Source organism: Lactuca sativa, chromosome 4, assembly GCF_002870075.4.
Source record: "Lactuca sativa cultivar Salinas chromosome 4, Lsat_Salinas_v11, whole genome shotgun sequence".
Classification (NCBI taxonomy): Eukaryota; Viridiplantae; Streptophyta; class Magnoliopsida; order Asterales; family Asteraceae; genus Lactuca; species Lactuca sativa.
Genome location: NC_056626.2, coordinates 295,410,983 through 295,429,888, shown reverse-complemented (window position 1 = coordinate 295,429,888; position 18,906 = coordinate 295,410,983). Strand labels below are relative to the sequence as shown.

The 18,906-nt window shown below is 39.0% G+C and overlaps 2 protein-coding genes across 2 annotated transcripts; both read right to left on the bottom strand.

Annotated features, from left to right (window-relative positions):
* Positions 1–529: 529 nt before the first annotated feature.
* Positions 530–9,413, bottom strand: LOC111903476 (uncharacterized). Its single transcript, XM_052771162.1, has 2 exons — positions 8,694–9,413; positions 530–646 (listed from the first exon to the last, which is right to left on the bottom strand). The coding sequence occupies exons 1-2, from the start codon at positions 9,411–9,413 to the stop codon at positions 530–532; spliced, it is 837 nt and encodes a 278-aa protein (XP_052627122.1).
* Positions 9,414–10,964: 1,551 nt separating this feature from the next.
* On the bottom strand, positions 10,965–16,529 carry LOC128133653 (uncharacterized). Its single transcript, XM_052771161.1, has 2 exons — positions 15,673–16,529; positions 10,965–10,971 (listed from the first exon to the last, which is right to left on the bottom strand). Exons 1-2 carry the CDS (start codon positions 16,527–16,529, stop codon positions 10,965–10,967), a joined length of 864 nt encoding a protein of 287 aa, XP_052627121.1.
* Between the last annotated feature and the right edge of the window lie 2,377 nt (positions 16,530–18,906).

Below are 18,906 nucleotides of genomic sequence, written 5' to 3'. Positions count from 1 at the left end.
ATTCTTGAATGAAAACCAAAAAATTGGTATAAGAGCCATCCTTGGAAGTTTGGTTACATTTTATGGTTTTGGGAAATCTTACGTTTTGGAAAACATAGATAACTTTTTTTTACTAAAATGATTTCATACATATTTTCTATGTCAACTTTAAAATTGTTATTTTTTATGGACAAAAGTTCATGCAAATTGTCATTTAAAGTTGTCTAAGAAAAAAAAGTTGTTTTACATGTATTTTAATATGTATGATTTGCATAAACTAGCCAAGGACCAATATGTTGTTATGTGTGTATGCTTGTTATTTTTTTTTTATAAAAATGGTTGTAATAATTTATTTATTCAGATGGTATGTAATAAATTAAATAGAGTAGTCTTCTTAGTTTATTTTGTAAGTAATAGAATAGTTTTTAAAAATAATTTCTTCGTACAAAATTGTAACAAGAAATGAAGTTAGAGCCATTTTTATGGAAAAAAGAGGTAATTTTCAAAGTTGAAAGCATGATGGGAAGTTACCGGCAGCTTCTGTAAACCGTCAGTAAGGCTGTTTCTTAAGGGCTATTGGACTTTTAATGATTGTTGTTGAAATATAACATTCAAGAAGTTTATCCATTCTTTTGCAAGCAATAAATGTTTTCTCATGTGGGAGCTTCTACAAAAACATTACAAAAAGTTTTTTGGTCCCTTTAAATGTCCCTTTATGAATGGATTTGAGATCTTTTATGTTGCTCACAAAAATGTCATTAATTGGTTATGTTTATGCACATATATTTTTATGCATTTTTGTGTTGCTTATCTTATGTAATTATTAAGTGTGGTTGCTAAATTAGTTTTTCACATACTAATATAATTTTGGACAAAACAAACATCACATGGAGTTTAGTTGTCAAAACTTATAATGTGGACATAATATGTAACAAGTTATTGTTTTAAAATAAAAACTGGTTATATAAAAACGTTAATAATGACAAATTTTGAAATACTCAACTATAAGTTTTAAAATTATGATTTTGTAACTTATACAAACTCCATATATATAAGTAATAAAAGGAAGTTTTATTAAAGATATAACAGGTTTATATGTGCCCAAACATAACTTAATACAAATTATTATATTTAAAATTGAATCACGTCAAATTATAGATGCTTAAAAAGAGATATTGTTTTTAAAATTTGTAACATGGCTTATTATATGCATGTAGCAACCATGATATCATAATTTTTTTAACTAGAATTATAAAACACAAAATTATCCTTTCAAACTTCAAATCTATGCAATCCATTTTGAAGAACACTCGCACATCACATGTATACACTAGTGGGATAAAGAATACCTAACCGCTTAGTGTTATCTTTTGATGGTAAGGGTATATTCGCAATATCTATAACCAAGTTATAGGTTGTTTATACAAGTTTTTCAAATTAAATGATTTGATTGGGAAATCTTTTGTGATAAAGAATACATAAGGAAGAGAGTTCTAAGGCATAGATGGGATCAAACATGTCTAATTAATTTTGTATTAGAGGTCCCGTAAATATAGGAATTGTATATTAGGATATAATTGATAACCGATATCTATTGGGTTGGATTAAATTTAATGGGATAAATGTCACCTAACCATTTACTTGCTTTGCTACTTGGATCCTAGACTTTGATAACTAGTGTTTTTTGGAAACTAAAAGGGTATTAATTCTGAAAGAGTTTAAACATTGAAAATACTAAATGAATTTTGTTAAAATTTTGTAGACAAATAATCCATTCTCATTACCATGAATTGTCATTTTATTTAATGACTTAATGAAATTATAACATTCAATAAATACAACTTCATTAAATGTGTTCATGTCTTGAGAGGCAATCTCGTGAGAGATATAAAATTCTATACACTGAAAGGTCCTAGTCCTAAACAACCGGCTTTGATCATTAGACCTGAACAAGATACCCAGTAAAGCAATCATATTGATGATAAATATGTTTCTAACATCAAACAAAGAATAGGTTTTGCTGACTTCCATGAAGTTTTGGATAATTTAGATGCATATCTAATGATATAACAGGTTAAGCAATATTTCAGTAAATTGAGTGTTATTTTTACAAATGTTATAATAGTGCAAGGCTGAGAACACCCACCCTGGGTGCTCTAAAAGGTCCCAATTTCTCGGAAAATTCACCTTTAAGCCCAAGAAATCCAACAACCCCCACATAGATGGATCAATTTTCTTTTTTGGAAAAACTAGATACCTAAAGAGGAACTTCTCCTGATATCTGGAAAAAAAAGTATACAAGAAACTAGTACTTAAAGTATCTATTAAATAGAACTTATAACTTTCATGTAACACTCAAGTACTTGGTAGTTAAACGTTAAATCTAATACGTCTAAATAGGTTGCAAATATTTACAGAAGAGTAACCAGTTAAGCACAATCAAGTTGGAACTACACTCTCAAACTTTAGTTTATTAATTATGCTAGGAACATAATATACTTGTATAATAAAACAATGTTTGTTTTGGAAAAATGTATCCTTTAATTTAGATTGTCTAAATATGTGTCTTGGTTATTTAATTTATGAATGATTGACTAGTTACTCAAATCGTTTTTCATAACGATGACAATCAGATTCGAAAATGAATAAAATTTTGTTTAATTGACTATGATCTCTTAACAAGAATTATAAAGTAAATATCAATCTTTACATATAAAATTTTATATATGCAAATTAAGTTTTCACTCAAACTTGTTTTGAATCAAGATCATATTTGACATTGTTATATATATATATATATATATATATATATATATATATATATATATGACATTCACATATTCCAACTTCAAGAAAGCAATCTTTGAAGGCAAATAATGTAGTTTATTTGACATAGGTGAATCTTACTTATATACAATAGATTCTTGATGATATTTCACTATGTAGTATAGAACATAAATATAAACGTAACGTATGTGAAAGAAAAGATGTGCACGGACAAGGTTTGAAAACTCAAACCTTGAATTAACTTAAGATCAATGTCTGTTTAATGCCCGGGATTTCTCAGGTAAATATGTTGCTACTTATCCAAGTTTTATTGTTCATATATTGGATATTGAAGGTTGGGGGTTACGATGGGTGTATAAGGTGTACACACAACGTACACAAGCGAGGGGTGGAGTGGGAAGTCCCCATGCATACGCTAGGCGTAGGTTGATCAGATGTATACACTAAGGTTTAGGGTTTGCACCTTATTTATGCTTCTTGTAACCCTACAAACCCTTACCCTCTCAGCTTCCAGTGACCCCAAAGTTTCCAAGTCGAACCCTTACCCCTTTGCATGTTTCTTGAGCTTACTTTCATCATGTTGGTGGTTTTGAAGAAGAAAGAGAAAGAACTTGGAGAGGGTTTGTAGATCCAGAAGATTGGCATCACTTCTGACCCATTTGAGGTATAACGCTTTAAACTTGATCATTCCATGCATAGATTTAGTTTTGGGGAGTTTTATGTCTCATTTTGGTCCCATACATGAGGTCCTTCAAGTTTTAGAAGAATCTAACCAAATAAGTTGTCCTTTTTGGCTCTTGGAGGTGTTTAGAACCATAAAAATCAGATCTTCATGGTTTAGCCTTAACCATGCAAGTGTTAGATGCCCACTAAGTGAACTTATGGACTTAATGAGTGTATTAATCTCACTCCCATGTATGCAAACGCATAAAGTTCATAACTTTATTGTTTAGGACATTTTTAGGAGCCTAGATCTACGTTCTAGATGTTAAGACTTAATGGACTAAGTCAAAAGAAGGATTTTAGGGTGGATGGCAGGAACGACGGGCGTACCACTTGGTTTTCTACGTGTACCACGTCAGCTTCCCACTTTTGGTCAAAGTCGGAGTACGTCGGGCTTACCTGTTGTGTACGTCACGTCTACTCGTTCAGTTGGCTACTTTGGGCCGTGAGTGTTAGGCTTGGAATTTGTGGGCCTCAAACCCACAGGTGGACTGAAACCCTTGGGGCTGGGATTGGGATTATTATATTGGGCCTTATTGGGCCTTAAAGCCTAATTAATTAGACTTAGTAATTTTATTATGAAAGTTGGGCCTTGAGAGGAAAGGGCCCAATAGGAAAAAGATTAGGGAACTTTTGCTTTATGTGGTAAAATTGGGCCTTTGGAGTTATATTTGGATCCAATAGCTAGTTAGGAAGTTCTTGTGCTTTAGGGAGAGGAGCCCTGACTTATCCACGAAGTAGTATTCGACATTCATAGTTGAGGTGAGTCTCCCTTCATAGATTTTGTGGGTTGAAGTCACAAAGGTCGGCCTAATAGTATTGATATATATTAATAATTGTCTTTGTGATAATTATTAAGGTGGCATGTATTTTTTGATGTTTATGTAAGATATGCATGATTTTATATGGTAGTGGTAGGGGTGAGATAAACTCGTAATCAGTTAGAATAAGATCGAAGGGTAGTTCAGGGACCTAGATATGCCTCATAAGGGTAGGTAGGGCACCCATATACGCTTGATAAGGGTAGTTTGAGCACCTAGATATGCTCAGCAGGGTAGGTTGGGCACCCAGATATCCTTGAGAGTATGTTATGTAGTATGTGGTATGGTCGGGGAAAGTCACTAAGCTTTATGCTTACCGGTTCAATTTGTGTTTTAGTTACCTCCAGCTCGAAGGGGAAAGGGTCAGCTTGATCATATCGCAGCACACCATGATTTCCGCCTTTAAGATTTTGGGACTTATACTCTGATGATGAATTTCTATGTACTGTCTTGATTGTACTACTAAAACTTTTTCGTGTCCTCATGGTTTTGAAAACATTGTTGTTCTTATTATGTTTTGGTAAACTAAATGAAATTTTTGGGTCAAAATTTTGGGGATGTTATAGTCTTCTAATAATAAGGATCCATTCAAGTATGGTAAACTAGTCTTGCCTTGGAATTAAGAAGTTCACCAAAGTGTTCAAAGTGAATAAATTCTAAGTATGAACAATGTAAAGAGATTCAAGAACAATAAGAACGTTAGAGAGAATGATTGACTGAATGATTCTTCATAGTGATGAGAAATGTGTATGTTGCACTCATGTGTGCTTAACACAAAGATTACAACTCCTTAAAAAGATAAGGAGTGACTAAAAGAAAAATCTAATAAAGTAAATGGACTAAAACACATCTAAAGATCAACAAACTGACACAACCCGTTTTGTTGATCTTGTCCCATGTACTATACTATCAAACAATAAGAACAAAACAAAATAGTACTTAGAATAATAAATGCATATTACAGACACAGAAACATTTAATCTCTAAGATGCATCTTGAACATGTCTTCTGCTTGGGATCGGTCTTCATTTTGGAACACATCATCTCAGATTTCCTTCACTTCGAAATGCATGAGGTCACTTTTCATGTTCTAACAATCTCCCCCTAAATGACCATTGCAATCATCCAACTTATCACATCACTTCATAAAAAAAACATGTAGGCACTCTGGAGCCCATTTTGGACTTCGATGTACCATTGGTGATGCTCAGTAAATTTCTTCTTAATGTGCTTAGAAGAATCACTTTTGGCAGCATTTTCAATTAACTTTTGAAAAATCTTGGTAGGAATGAGATGTTTGTCAAGCAATCTAAAAAAACCATTTGTATTGGTCCTCTTCTTGAGGTAGACATAACCAAGTTATGGTTCTTCAATTTGTCCTTCAACAAAGATTTGGGAGGATGTTTTGTAGTGATTTTAGCCAAAACATTTTTCGTTCCAAAGAGATGAGCGAACTCCACATCCAATCGACAAAATTATGCGATATAGTCCTTCAAAAAGTAGATATCAGAGTTATAGGATTCGATGCTTGATTCATTAGTTTGGAGATCTTGGAGGTGAGTACCTATAACAAGAATGGCATCTGGATTCATTGAAGGAAAGTATACATCTTAGATTGTGATGGTGGATTCCTTGTTCCGAGAAATGAAAAACTTCTATAGAAGACAATCAAGATCAAACTTTCTTTGGAGTTTTCTACCATGACCAACTATCTTGGTAATTCGCTTCCAAAACCATACGTCTTTTTTGTCGACGAGCATTGGTAGAGTAAAAGGTTCTCAATCTCTCACACTCAGCCCGAATGATATTTTGAAGATCATCAGTTAGATGCAGGGCTGCGAACTTGATTTAGTAGCGTCCATGTGGGTGAAGTGGTAAGTCTAGTTGATCAACATATTGAGTTAGAATATCAAAATACATGAAGGGCACAAAATGTATATCATGAATAATCCTATCTCGGAAGAGAGGGGAAATGCCCAACATCGGATTTGGATTATCTTTGAGAGTTCGAATCTGAATGCTTCATCCAATGCTTGTTGTAATTGTTCCTTTGACTACCCCTTTGAATTTTTTAACAAATTCATTGTAGTGTATGAATCAGGGGCTATTCGTTTGCCTTTGTCCATGAATGGATAAAATTAAGATGATATGGAGGAGATGATTTGTTGAGCAAATTAGGTAATGAATAGCTTAGATGGAAGACGAGTCAGAGGCTCTTTAGGGATCTCATCGGCTTTCATGGTGGGAGACCTTCATCTATTTGGGCAATCCTCGGAGCAGGAATTGGATGAGACAGTGACAGAGTGGCTCAGAAGGAATTGATTGTCAGCTTGGTATATGCCTTAATCATGTCCCGGCTCTATTAAAAGGTTTCAGATAAAGATGATGGCCAAGAAACTGAGAACCACTTCATATTCTCCACTTCGGAAAGGACTTTAGTAAGTGGTTATGTGATAGCTTGATTTACTAGAATCACATATTCCACTAAATATTCTGTTGGGTTTTATACAAACAATCCTATGTGTGCATGCAACCCTAGTTTATGGATCTATGTTTTCACTATTAGACATACAGCTTTATGAACACAAAAGAAACCTAGCATGCATCTATTATAATCGAAATTCACATAGGAGAATAGAATACATACCTCTTTTTGTTATATACTAATAACAACGAGTTCCTTTGATTTCCTTAGTTCTTGAAAGCAAGTACCACAAGCGTAGTACCTCTAATGGCTCACAAACACACTTTGGGTGAGAGGATGAATATGAGAGACAGAAGGAAGGGTACTAAGATCCCAAATTTGGCTATAGTAGGGTTTTCCCAAGGGGTGGTCGAATTCTTAAGCCTAGGGGCTATTTATACTTGAGGCTAGCTAGGGTTTTAAGGTGGAAACCCTAATCCCTTAGCTTAGGGCCTAAGCAAGTCCATGGACTCCTTTACTTAAGCCCTTGGGCGAAAACTCATAGATCCTTGTAGGATTTTCGTTCAAGCCTGAATCAGTTCGGCAGATTGTTTACGACACCATCGTGATCCGGAGACACTTAGCTCGAATCGGTTCGGCAGATTGTTTACGACTGAGAGCATCAGCTACCACATTAGCTTTACCGGGGTGGTAGTGAATTTCACAATCATAATCTTTTACCATATCCAACCATCGGATCTGCCGCATATTCAAATCCCGCTGCTCGAACAAATATTTTAGACTCTTATGGTCAGTGTATATGATAAACTTCACTCCATAGAGATAGTGTCTCCAAATCTTAAGAGCGAAAACAACAGCCCCAAGCTCCAAATCATGAGTGGGGTAGTTTCGTTCGTGGGGTTTCAGCTGTCGGGAGGCATAGGCTATCACCCTATCTCGTTGCATTAACACAGCACCAAGACCTTGAAGCGATGCATCACAGTAAACCACCATATCCTCAACCCCATCAGGTAAGGCCAAAGTCGGAGCTTCACACAATCGTTTCCTTAACTCATCAAACGCCAGTTGCTGCTCCGGGCCCCAAACGAATTTCATTGATTTCTTATTCAATCAGGTGAGTGGTAAGGCGATTTTAGAGAAATTTTCAATGAACCTCCGGTAATAACCGGCTAAACCCAAGAAACTGCGAATTTCAGAAGGTGTTTTCGGAATCTTCCATTGTTTAACCACATCAACCTTGGCTTGATCGACCTTGATACCTTGTTTGTTTACCACATGCCCCAAGAACTGAACTTCTTCCAACCAAAATTCACATTTTGAAAATTTAGCATAAAGCCTTTCTCTTGCCAGAGTTTCCAGAATCTCCAGAAGGTGTTGCTGATGCTCATCTTTGCTCTTAGAATAGACTAAGATATCATCTATGAACACTATGACCGAACAGTCAAGCATCAGGATACACACCCGGTTCATGAGATCCATGAACGCTGCGGATGCATTGGTTAGCCCAAAAGGCATCACTACGAATTCAAAGTGCCCATATCGAGTACGGAATGCTGTTTTCTCAATGTCTTCTTCACGAACACGCATCTGATGGTAACCGGAACGTAAATCAATCTTGGAAAACCAAGATGCTCCCTGAAGCTGATCGAAAAGATCATTAATACGTGGCAACAGGTACCTATTTTTATCATGCGCTTGTTTAGCTCCCTATAATCAATATACATTCGCTGGGATCCATCTTTCTTCTTCACAAAGAGAATAGGAGCACCCCAAGGCGAGCAGCTTAGCCGTATAAACCCTTTATGACTTAGTTCTTGAAGTTTATCTTGGAGCTCTTTCATTGCAGGTGGTGCCAAGCGGTAAGGAGATTTCGCTACCGGAGTCGCACCTGGCACCAAATCAATGCGAAACTCCACTTGCCGAATAGGTGGCAAGCCAGGGAGTTCCTCCGGAAAGACATCACTGAAGTCGGAAACGATAGGAACATCGTCTAGTGCTATAGCAGAAGAGCAAGAAGCCACAGCCAGGCGGGGAATGTCCCCCTGAATAATAAGTTCTCCACCTCTAGGGTTTCGAACACGAACTTGCTTCTTACGACAGTGAATTTCCGCATCAAACGCATCAAGCCAATCTATACCTACGATAACGCAGAGCTCTCGCATCGCAATAGGGATAAGATCCATGGGGAATTCAACTCCAGAAAACTCGAGAGTGTAACCCGGATAAACATCGGTGACATAAATAGTGCGGTTGTCGACAACATCGACAACCATTGGGTGAGCCAATTTTCCGATATTACGCCCCAAACGATTAATAAACGTGTGAGATACAAAAGAATGGGTAGCACCGCTATCAAACATAACAACATCGGGATTGGAATCTAGCAAATAAGTGTCTGCCACTTTCGTTGTAATCACCGGCTCCTCCACAGTCATCTGGTGAGCACGACCTCGTGTCACCATAGTGGTTCCCTTAGAGGATGATGCAATTGCAGGATTTGTACCCCTGTCTCTTTTACCAGTCTTCAACTTCGGGCATTCAGGCTTCTTGTGTCCCGTCTTGTTGCAGTGATAGCAGACGGGAACTGCAGAAGTAATATGAGGTACTGCACTCGCAGGGGGATCCCTACAATTCTTCCAATGATGCCCTGGCTTTTTGCAGTTGTAGCATATCAACATATTTTTCTCGCCCTAAAGACGTCCTATACTCATAAGTTGACTTACTACCCTGCTTTTGCATTTTCTGGGCATCTCTGGATGTCTTGGAAGAGGTGCCATTGGCCTTCCTCTTGGACTGGGTCTGCAACTCGATTTCCCTCCTCCTCGCTACATTCATGATCGCAGATAAAGTCGAGAACTCCTGCATGCTAACGAATTCCCAAATCTCGATACGTAGGATGGCCATGTACCGGCTGACTAACCAGGCCTCGTTCCCAGCAAACGAGGGGCAAAAAGATAGCATCTCCAAGAACTTGGCGTTCAGGTCACTGACGGATTTGGTAGTCTGCTGTAAGGCCATGAACTCTTGCTGCATCCGCTGCTGCTCCACCTTAGGCACATATTGTGCCTCGAACCTCTCCACAAATTGGGCCCAAGACATGGCCCTCACTTCGTCTTCGTTCAATAGAGCGGTGATGGTGTTCCACTATGTCTTTCCCCTTTTTCACAGTTGATTCATGGCGATCACTGCTTTGTACTAGTCCGGACATCCAACACTTATGAAGGCGCCCTCAACATCTGACACCCAGGGCTTAGTAGCAACTTGGTCGGATTCACCATTCCAAAGAGGAGGGCTACACTTGTTGAACTTCTCGAAGTAGTATGCCGAATCCTGAACAGGCAAAGACAGTAACACTTCCCCGGGAATAGTTGCGAGGCGCTCATCCAGAAGAGCACCGAATTGGTTGATTATGTCGTTGGTCACACCCGGGATTAGTTCGTTGAAACCGTTATTGAATTCCTCAGCGACAATATCCCTAACTTGCTCCATTTGGAGTTGATTAAGTCGAGCAGGCGTAGCCATTGGTATCCACAGAAGAAGGAAAATCTTAGAAACAATTCAGCCTAGATATTTCTAGGAAGACAAAACACTCAGCTTGCCGAAAAATTATTCAACCTTGCCCCGAGTCGAAACCGGCACCGATGTTTCAAATAGTAGGGGCCCTTCTACTACCTTCCACACAAGTTCCAATTTCGCATTCGTGTCTAGTTTCAAAATTTCCAGTTCGCTCTAGCCGTTAATTTTACAACTCTCTCACATGTTAACACTAACTAAGTGTGTAATCTAATATTTTAAGGCTAGTAGAATCCAATTCATAGTCAACAATTTAACATAAACATTTAACATAAGAAATAAGGCTTACTTGGCTGGCTGACTGGTAGACCGCGACATCTTCCACTACTAGTCTTTAGAAGGTTTGAAAAATATTTTAAAAAGAAAATAAACTCTTATAGAGCCTCAAATTTGAGTCTAGAACATCCACAAGAATGCCTAGTTCCCTCAAACTGTGGCTCTGATACCAACTTGTGACACCCAATTTTTTTGCAAAAATTTTAAACTTTTAAAACTCATCTTAAATTAAGTTAAAACAACTGAAATAGTCATAACAGAATCCATCAACTTAATAATCATATAAAATAAGTGCGGAAGTAATAATAAAAATAAGGTCCCAACAAAATAACTAGTAGCGATGTCCCGGTGCTCCATGTCAAGCCTTAGCCTCTTTAATCTTAACACCTGAAAAGTTATATGGGAAAAACGTAATCACGAAGCTTAGTGAATTCAAACAAAGACATTGTACTAACATTCATATTTACTAGCCCTAATCCATTTTCCAATTATAATGATAAAGGCAAAGAACAAATCAATGTCTATATTACGAGAAGGACTTGTAGGTTTGAACCGCACCGGGAAGATCCCGTATCATTTGGCCCTAATCACCGCACCTCACGAAGAGTATTACGTTGGTGATCTTACCTACCCACCGCACCGGTAAATCCGTATCCTTTGGTGGTATCCCCATATCCATAATTAGTTACATACAGTGCACATGTACGAATTAAAACAATACTTATATAGTATAAATTCAAATAATCACACACGAGCTAACTAGCAAACACAATCATCAATACAAAGGTGTGAGAGAACTCACCTTGAGTGAGTATTAAGGATGGATAACAATCAAATAATGCTACCAAGTTTGAGCAAAATTCAAAACCTCATCTAAGAAGGACTAAAGGTTAGAAAGGAGAAGTAATGAAGCTATGAGTTGAGAAAAGAGTAATCACAGCAAGGTCTCTGAAACAGACCTGCTGTTCAAAACGGATTTACTCCAAAATCTAAAACAGAAACATAGCTTTAACTAAATTTTATAGGAAACTATGATTGCTCTGGATTCCACAACTATAAAGAACTCATTCTAACTCCAAAAGACGAATTAAATATGAATTTTACAAAATGGTGTATCACTTCTGTCTCCAACAATACAGTCAAGTGATGTTGGCCAATTCTACCCAACTTGTGAGTAGAATTCGTCCAAAAGAAAATTAAGAGAAGTAAAGGACATACAAGTGAAAGTCTCAGAGTTGGAATTGAATGAAAAGAATCTCTCAAACTCCAGATATAAAATTCACATTGTGGACAATCACAACACTAGCAAAATCTGGTGACTGCCCACTGACCTGGAGTGTGGATTCATTCTAACCAATTTATAATTGGAAATAACACCCCATATTCTCCAGATCTTAAATTCAGAATATAAGGAACATATAGAAACTTGGAATCACTCTGGATCCTTTTCCAAGCCTTAGAAATGATGAAAACAAAATGACATATCAGAACAGACCCGGATCAGACCTAACAGCAAAGATGCCATTCTTTCACATAGATAAAACCCTTATCAGTGAGGTTGGCCTTCTTAATAAAGTTATACAACTCAATTTGTGAACTTTTGGAACTGGTTTGGGGTCCGTTTGAGTTTTATAACTCCAGATATGATTTTCACAAAATGACTACAGATCTGATGGAAAACAGAATCGTAGCCACCTGTGATTCCTTTTTGGCTTATCCATCCTTCTCCTTTTGAAACACATTTTAAGATGTGTTCATCATCCCAATTCAGTCCCCATGATAATGGTGGTACTAAAAAGGGTTAGGGATCATTAGGATTTCATTTAGCCACAAGGATGTAATAATAATCAACATGAAAATAAACATAAGCACATAAAATCATCATTCTCCCTTTTAGGGTTTCCATGATCTTTTGCCTCATGTAATCCCCTAGATCCATCATCCACCATATATGGGGTCAAGATAGGATCTTGAGATGATGTATAAAATACAATTACAAATAAAATAAGAAGGAGAAGAGGTGAAGATGAAATCATAAAACTAGAACAAGGTTATGAATCATGTTGTAAGAAAGGATAAGGAGGTTCATACCAATACAAATCAAGGCTGGAAATGAACAAGAATTAAGCTCCAAACAGCCCCTTGGCTGCTCTTGATCCCAAAGAGAGTGAGAGGGACGATTTTTGAGAGAGAGGGAGGGTTTAGAGTGTTTTCCTTGTGTGTGTTCCAAATGATTTAATTTACACATTAAGTACTATTAACTAGATGGACTTTGCAAATAGGCCCATAGCCCATGGACTTCAATAAAAGGAGTTTACAAGATGATCAAAAGAGTCCAATAACATAAGAAATCAGACATTGGTTAAATAAATTAACCCAAGGTTACAAGGATAATTAAATTAAAATAACCAAACGTACCGAGAAAACCCAGGGCGTTACAACTCTCCCCCACTAAGAACGGACTTCGTCCTCGAAGTCAAAACCTAGAAACAGATCCGGATAATGAGCCCGCATCTCGCATTCCAGTTCCCAAGTCCATTCCGAACCCTTCCTATGTTGCCACTGCACCTTAACCAGGTTTATAGTCTTGTTGCGGAGAGCTTTCGTCTTTCGTTCTAAAATTGCGATTGGTTTCTCACACGGGCTATGACCTTGTAGGGTCCAATGAATCGAGGTCCGAGCTTTCCCCACTTCCGAAATCGAATCACACCTTTCCAGGGGGAGACTTTAAGCAACACATAATCTCCCACCTGGAACTCAAGATTGGGGCATCTTTTGTCGGCATAACTTTTCTGACGACTGCTCGCTGTGACCAAATGATCCCGAATCACTTGGATTTTCTCTGTAGTCCGTAGCACGATATCGGTACTCTCAAGTACCCTCTGCCCAACCTCGCCCCAACAAGCAGGCGACCTGCACTTCCTCCCGTACAAGGCTTCATATGGAGGCATTTTAATGCTCGAGTGATAGCTATTGTTATAAGAAAACTTAGCTAGATGTAGATGGTCATCCTAACTACCCCCAAAATCAATCGCACATGCCCTAAGCATGTCCTCCAAGGTCTGAATCGTCCGCTCACTCTACCCGTCTGTCTGCGGATGGAAGGCGATACTAAAATGTAATTGTATGCCTAATTCCTCTTGAAACTTCCTACAGAACCGAGAGGTAAATCGGGTGTCTCGATCTGAGACGATAGAAACGGGCACCCCATGTAATGAGACAATCTCCCGAACAAAGATCTCGGCTAATTTGTCCGCCGATGAGCTCTCCTTTATAGCCAGAAAGTGAGCACTCTTAGTCAAACAATCAACAATCACCCATATCGTATCTGATCCTCGGGCAGTTCTAGGAAGTTTTGTAATGAAGTCCATGGTTAGATGCTCCCATTTCCATTCAGGAATCTCTAATGGTTGCAACTTCCCATGCGGTTTCTGGTGTTCCGCCTTGACCTTCCGACAGGTCATACATTCTTCCACAAATTGAGCCATATTATTCTTCATTCCATGCCACCAGTAAGCCTCATGAAGGTCCCGATACATTTTAGTAGCACCAGGATGGATAGAAAATTTTGACTTATGAGACTCATCCATTAGGGTTTTCCAATTTCCCCCGGTATATGGAACCCAAATCCTACCGTAGCGAGTCAGCAAACCCCGCCCGTCTCGTTCCATCTTAGGCAACTCTTTCCCAATCTTCTCACGCCTGATGTTTTCCTCCAGTATTGCCGTCTTTTGGGCATCCCGGATTAGATCTAACAAAGACGACACCATCGTGATCTGGAGACACTTAGCTCGAATCGGTTCGGCAGATTGTTTACGACTGAGAGCATCAGCTACCACATTAGCTTTAGCGGGGTGGTAGTGAATTTCACAATCATAATCTTTTACCATATCCAACCATCGGATCTGCCTCATATTCAAATCCCGCTGCTCGAACAAATATTTTAGACTCTTATGGTCAGTGTATATGATAAACTTCACTCCATAGAGATAGTGTCTCCAAATCTTAAGAGCGAAAACAACAGCACCAAGCTCCAAATCATGAGTGGGGTAGTTTCGTTCGTGGGGTTTCAGCTGTCGGGAGGCATAGGCTATCACCCTATCTCTTTGCATTAACACAGCACCAAGACCTTGAAGCGATGCATCACAGTAAACCACCATATCCTCAACCCCATCAGGTAAGGCCAAAGTCGGAGCTTCACACAATCGTTTCCTTAACTCATCAAACGCCAGTTGCTGCTCCGGGCCCCAAACGAATTTCATTGATTTCTTATTCAATCAGGTGAGTGGTAAGGCGATTTTAGAGAAATTTTCAATGAACCTCCGGTAATAACCGGCTAAACCCAAGAAACTGCGAATTTCAGAAGGTGTTTTCGGAATCTTCCATTGTTTAACCGCATCAACCTTGGCTTGATCGACCTTGATACCTTGTTTGTTTACCACATGCCCCAAGAACTGAACTTCTTCCAACCAAAATTCACATTTTGAAAATTTAGCATAAAGCCTTTCTCTTGCCAGAGTTTCCAGAATCTCCTGAAGGTGTTTCTGATGCTCATCTTTGCTCTTAGAATAGACTAAGATATCATCTATGAACACTATGACCAAACAGTCAAGCATCAGGCTACACACCCGGTTCATGAGATCCATGAACGCTGCGGGTGCATTGGTTAGCCCAAAAGGCATCACTACGAATTCAAAGTGCCCATATCGAGTACGGAATGCTGTTTTCTCAATGTCTTCTTCACGAACACGCATCTGATGGTAACCGGAACGTAAATCAATCTTGGAAAACCAAGATGCTCCCTGAAGCTGATCGAAAAGATCGTCAATACGTGGCAACAGGTACCTATTCTTTATCGTGCGCTTGTTTAGCTCCCTATAATCAATACACATTCGTTGGGATCCATCTTTCTTCTTCACAAAGAGAATAGGAGCACCCCAAGGCGAGCAGCTTAGCCGTATAAACCCTTTATGACTTAGTTCTTGAAGTTTATCTTGGAGCTCTTTCATTGCAGGTGGTGCCAAGCGGTAAGGAGATTTCGCTACCGGAGTCGCACCTGGCACCAAATCAATACGAAACTCCACTTGCCGAATAGGTGGCAAGCCAGGGAGTTCCTCCGCAAAGACATCACTGAAGTCGGAAACGATAGGAACATCGTCTAGTGCTATAGCAGAAGAGCAAGAAGCCATAGCCAGGCGGGGAATGTCCCCTTGAATAATAAGTTCTCCACCTCTAGGGTTTCGAACACGAACTTGCTTCTTACGACAGTGAATTTCCGCATCAAACGCATCAAGCCAATCTATACCTACGATAACGCAGAGCTCTCGCATCGCAATAGGGATAAGATCCATGGGGAATTCAACTCCAGAAAACTCGAGAGTGTAACCCGGATAAACATCGGTGATATAAATAGTGCGGTTGTCGACAACATCGACAACCATTGGGTGAGCCAATTTTCCGATATTACGCCCCAAACGATTAATAAACGTGTGAGATACAAAAGAATGGGTAGCACCGCTATCAAACATAACAACATCGGGATTGGAATCTAGCAAATAAGTGTCTGCCACTTTCGTTGTAATCACCGGCTCCTCCACAGTCATCTGGTGAGCACGACCTCGTGTCACCATAGTGGTTCCCTTAGAGGATGATGCAATTGCAGGATTTGTACCCCTGTCTCTTTTACCAGTCTTCAACTTCGGGCATTCAGGCTTCTTGTGTCCCGTCTTGTTGCAGTGATAGCAGACGGGAACTGCAGAAGTAATATGAGGTACTGCACTCGCAGGGGGATCCCTACAATTCTTCCAATGATGCCCTGGCTTTTTGCAGTTGTAGCATATCAACATATTTTTCTCGCCCTGAAGACGTCCTTCACTCATAAGTTGACTTACTACCCTGCTTTTGCATTTTCTGGGCATCTCTGGATGTCTTGGAAGAGGTGCCATTGGCCTTCCTCTTGGACTGGGTCTGCAACTCGATTTCCCTCCTCCTCGCTACATTCATGATCGCAGATAAAGTCGAGAACTCCTGCATGCTAACGAATTCCCGAATCTCGATACGTAGGATGGCCGTGTACCGGCTGACTAACCAGGCCTCGTTCCCAGCAAACGAGGGGCAAAAAGATAGCATCTCCAAGAACTTGGCGTTCAGGTCACTAACGGATTCGGTAGTCTGCTGTAAGGCCATGAACTCTTGCTGCATCCGCTGCTGCTCCACCTTAGGTACATATTGTGCCTCGAACCTCTCCACAAATTGGGCCCAAGACATGGCCCTCACTTCGTCTTCGTTCAATAGAGCGGTGATGGTGTTCCACTATGTCTTTCCCCTTTTTCACAGCTGATTCATGGCGATCACTGCTTTGTACTAGTCCGGACACCCAACACTTATGAAGGCGCCCTCAACATCTGACACCCAGGGCTTAGTAGCAACTTGGTCGGATTCACCATTCCAAAGAGGAGGGCTACACTTGTTGAACTTCTCGAAGTAGTATGCCAAATCCTGAACAGGCAGAGACAGTAACGCTTCCCCGGGAATAGTTGCGAGGCGCTCATCCAGAAGAGCACCGAATTGGTTGATTATGTCGTTGGTCACACCCGGGATTAGTTCGTTGAAACCGTTATTGAATTCCTCAGCGACAATATCCCTAACTTGCTCCATTTGGAGCTGATTAAGTCGAGCAGGCGTAGCCATTGGTATCCACAGAAGAAGGAAAATCTTAGAAACAATTCAGCCTAGATATTTCTAGGAAGACAAAACACTCAGCTTGCCGAAAAGTTATTTAACCTTGCCCCGAGTCGAAACCGGCACCGATGTTTCAAATAGTAGGGGCCCTTCTACTACCTTCCACACAAGTTCCAATTTCGCATTCGCGTCTAGTTTCAAAATTTCCAATTCGCTCTAGCCGTTAATTTTACAACTCTCTCACATGTTAACACTAACTAAGTGTGTAATCTAATATTTTAAGGCTAGTAGAATCCAATTCATAGTCAACAATTTAACATAAACATTTAACATAAGAAATAAGGCTTACTTGGCTGGCTGACTGGTACACCGCGACATCTTCCACTACTAGTCTTTAGAAGGTTTGAAAAGTATTTTAAAAAGAAAATAAACTCTTATAGAGCCTCAAATTTGAGTCTAGAACATCCACAAGAATGCCTAGTTCCCTCAAACTGTGGCTCTGATACCAACTTGTGACACCCAATTTTTTTGCAAAAATTTTAAACTTTTAAAACTCATCTTAAATTAAGTTAAAACAACTGAAATAGTCATAACAGAATCCATCAACTTAATAATCATATAAAATAAGTGCGGAAGTAATAATAATAATAAGGTCCCAACAAAATAACTAGTAGCGATGTCCCGGTGCTCCATGTCAAGCCTTAGCCTCTTTAATCTTAACACCTGAAAAGTTATAAGGGAAAAACGTAATCACGAAGCTTAGTGAATTCAAACACAGACATTGTACTAACATTCATATTTACTAGCCCTAATCCATTTTCCAATTATAATGATAAAGGCAAAGAACGAATCAATGTCTATATTACGAGAAGGACTTGTAGGTTTGAACCGCACCGGGAAGATCCCGTATCATTTGGCCCTAATCACCGCACCTCACGAAGAGTATTACGTTGGTGATCTTACCTACCCACCGCACCGGTAAATCCGTATCCTTTGGTGGTGTCCCCATATCCATAATTAGTTACATACAGTGCACATGTACGAATTAAAACAATACTTATATAGTATAAATTCAAATAATCACACACGAGCTAACTAGCAAACACAATCATCAATACAAAGGTGTGAGAGAACTCACCTTGAGTGAGTATTAAGGATGGATAACAATCAAATAATGCTACCAAGTTTGAGCAAAATTCAAAACCTCACCTAAGAAGGACTAAAGGTTAGAAAGGAGAAGTAATGAAGCTATGAGTTGAGAAAAGAGTAATCACAGCAAGGTCTCTGAAACAGACCTGCTGTTCAAAACGGATTTACTCCAAAATCTAAAACAGAAACATAGCTTTAACTAAATTTTATAGGAAACTATGATTGCCCTGGATTCCACAACTATAAAGAACTCATTCTAACTCCAAAAGACGAATTAAATATGAATTTTACAAAATGGTGTATCACTTCTGTCTCCAACAATACAGTCAAGTGATGTTGGCCAATTCTACCCAACTTGTGAGTAGAATTCGTCCAAAAGAAAATTAAGAGAAGTAAAGGACATACAAGTGAAAGTCTCAGAGTTGGAATTGAATGAAAAGAATCTCTCAAACTCCAGATATAAAATTCACATTGTGGACAATCACAGCACTA

Bases quoted from the DNA above. Each gene is read 5' to 3' on its own strand.
- LOC128133653 (XM_052771161.1), bottom strand. From the start codon at position 16,529: ATGGCACCTCTTCCAAGACATCCAGAGATGCCCAGAAAATGCAAAAGC.
- LOC111903476 (XM_052771162.1), bottom strand. From the start codon at position 9,413: ATGTTGATATGCTACAACTGCAAAAAGCCAGGGCATCATTGGAAGAAT. The intron at 647-8,693 runs GTCTTTCCGGAG...ATGTTTTTGTAG, and splicing joins TCGTTTCCGACTTCAGTGAT to AAGCTCCCACATGAGAAAAC.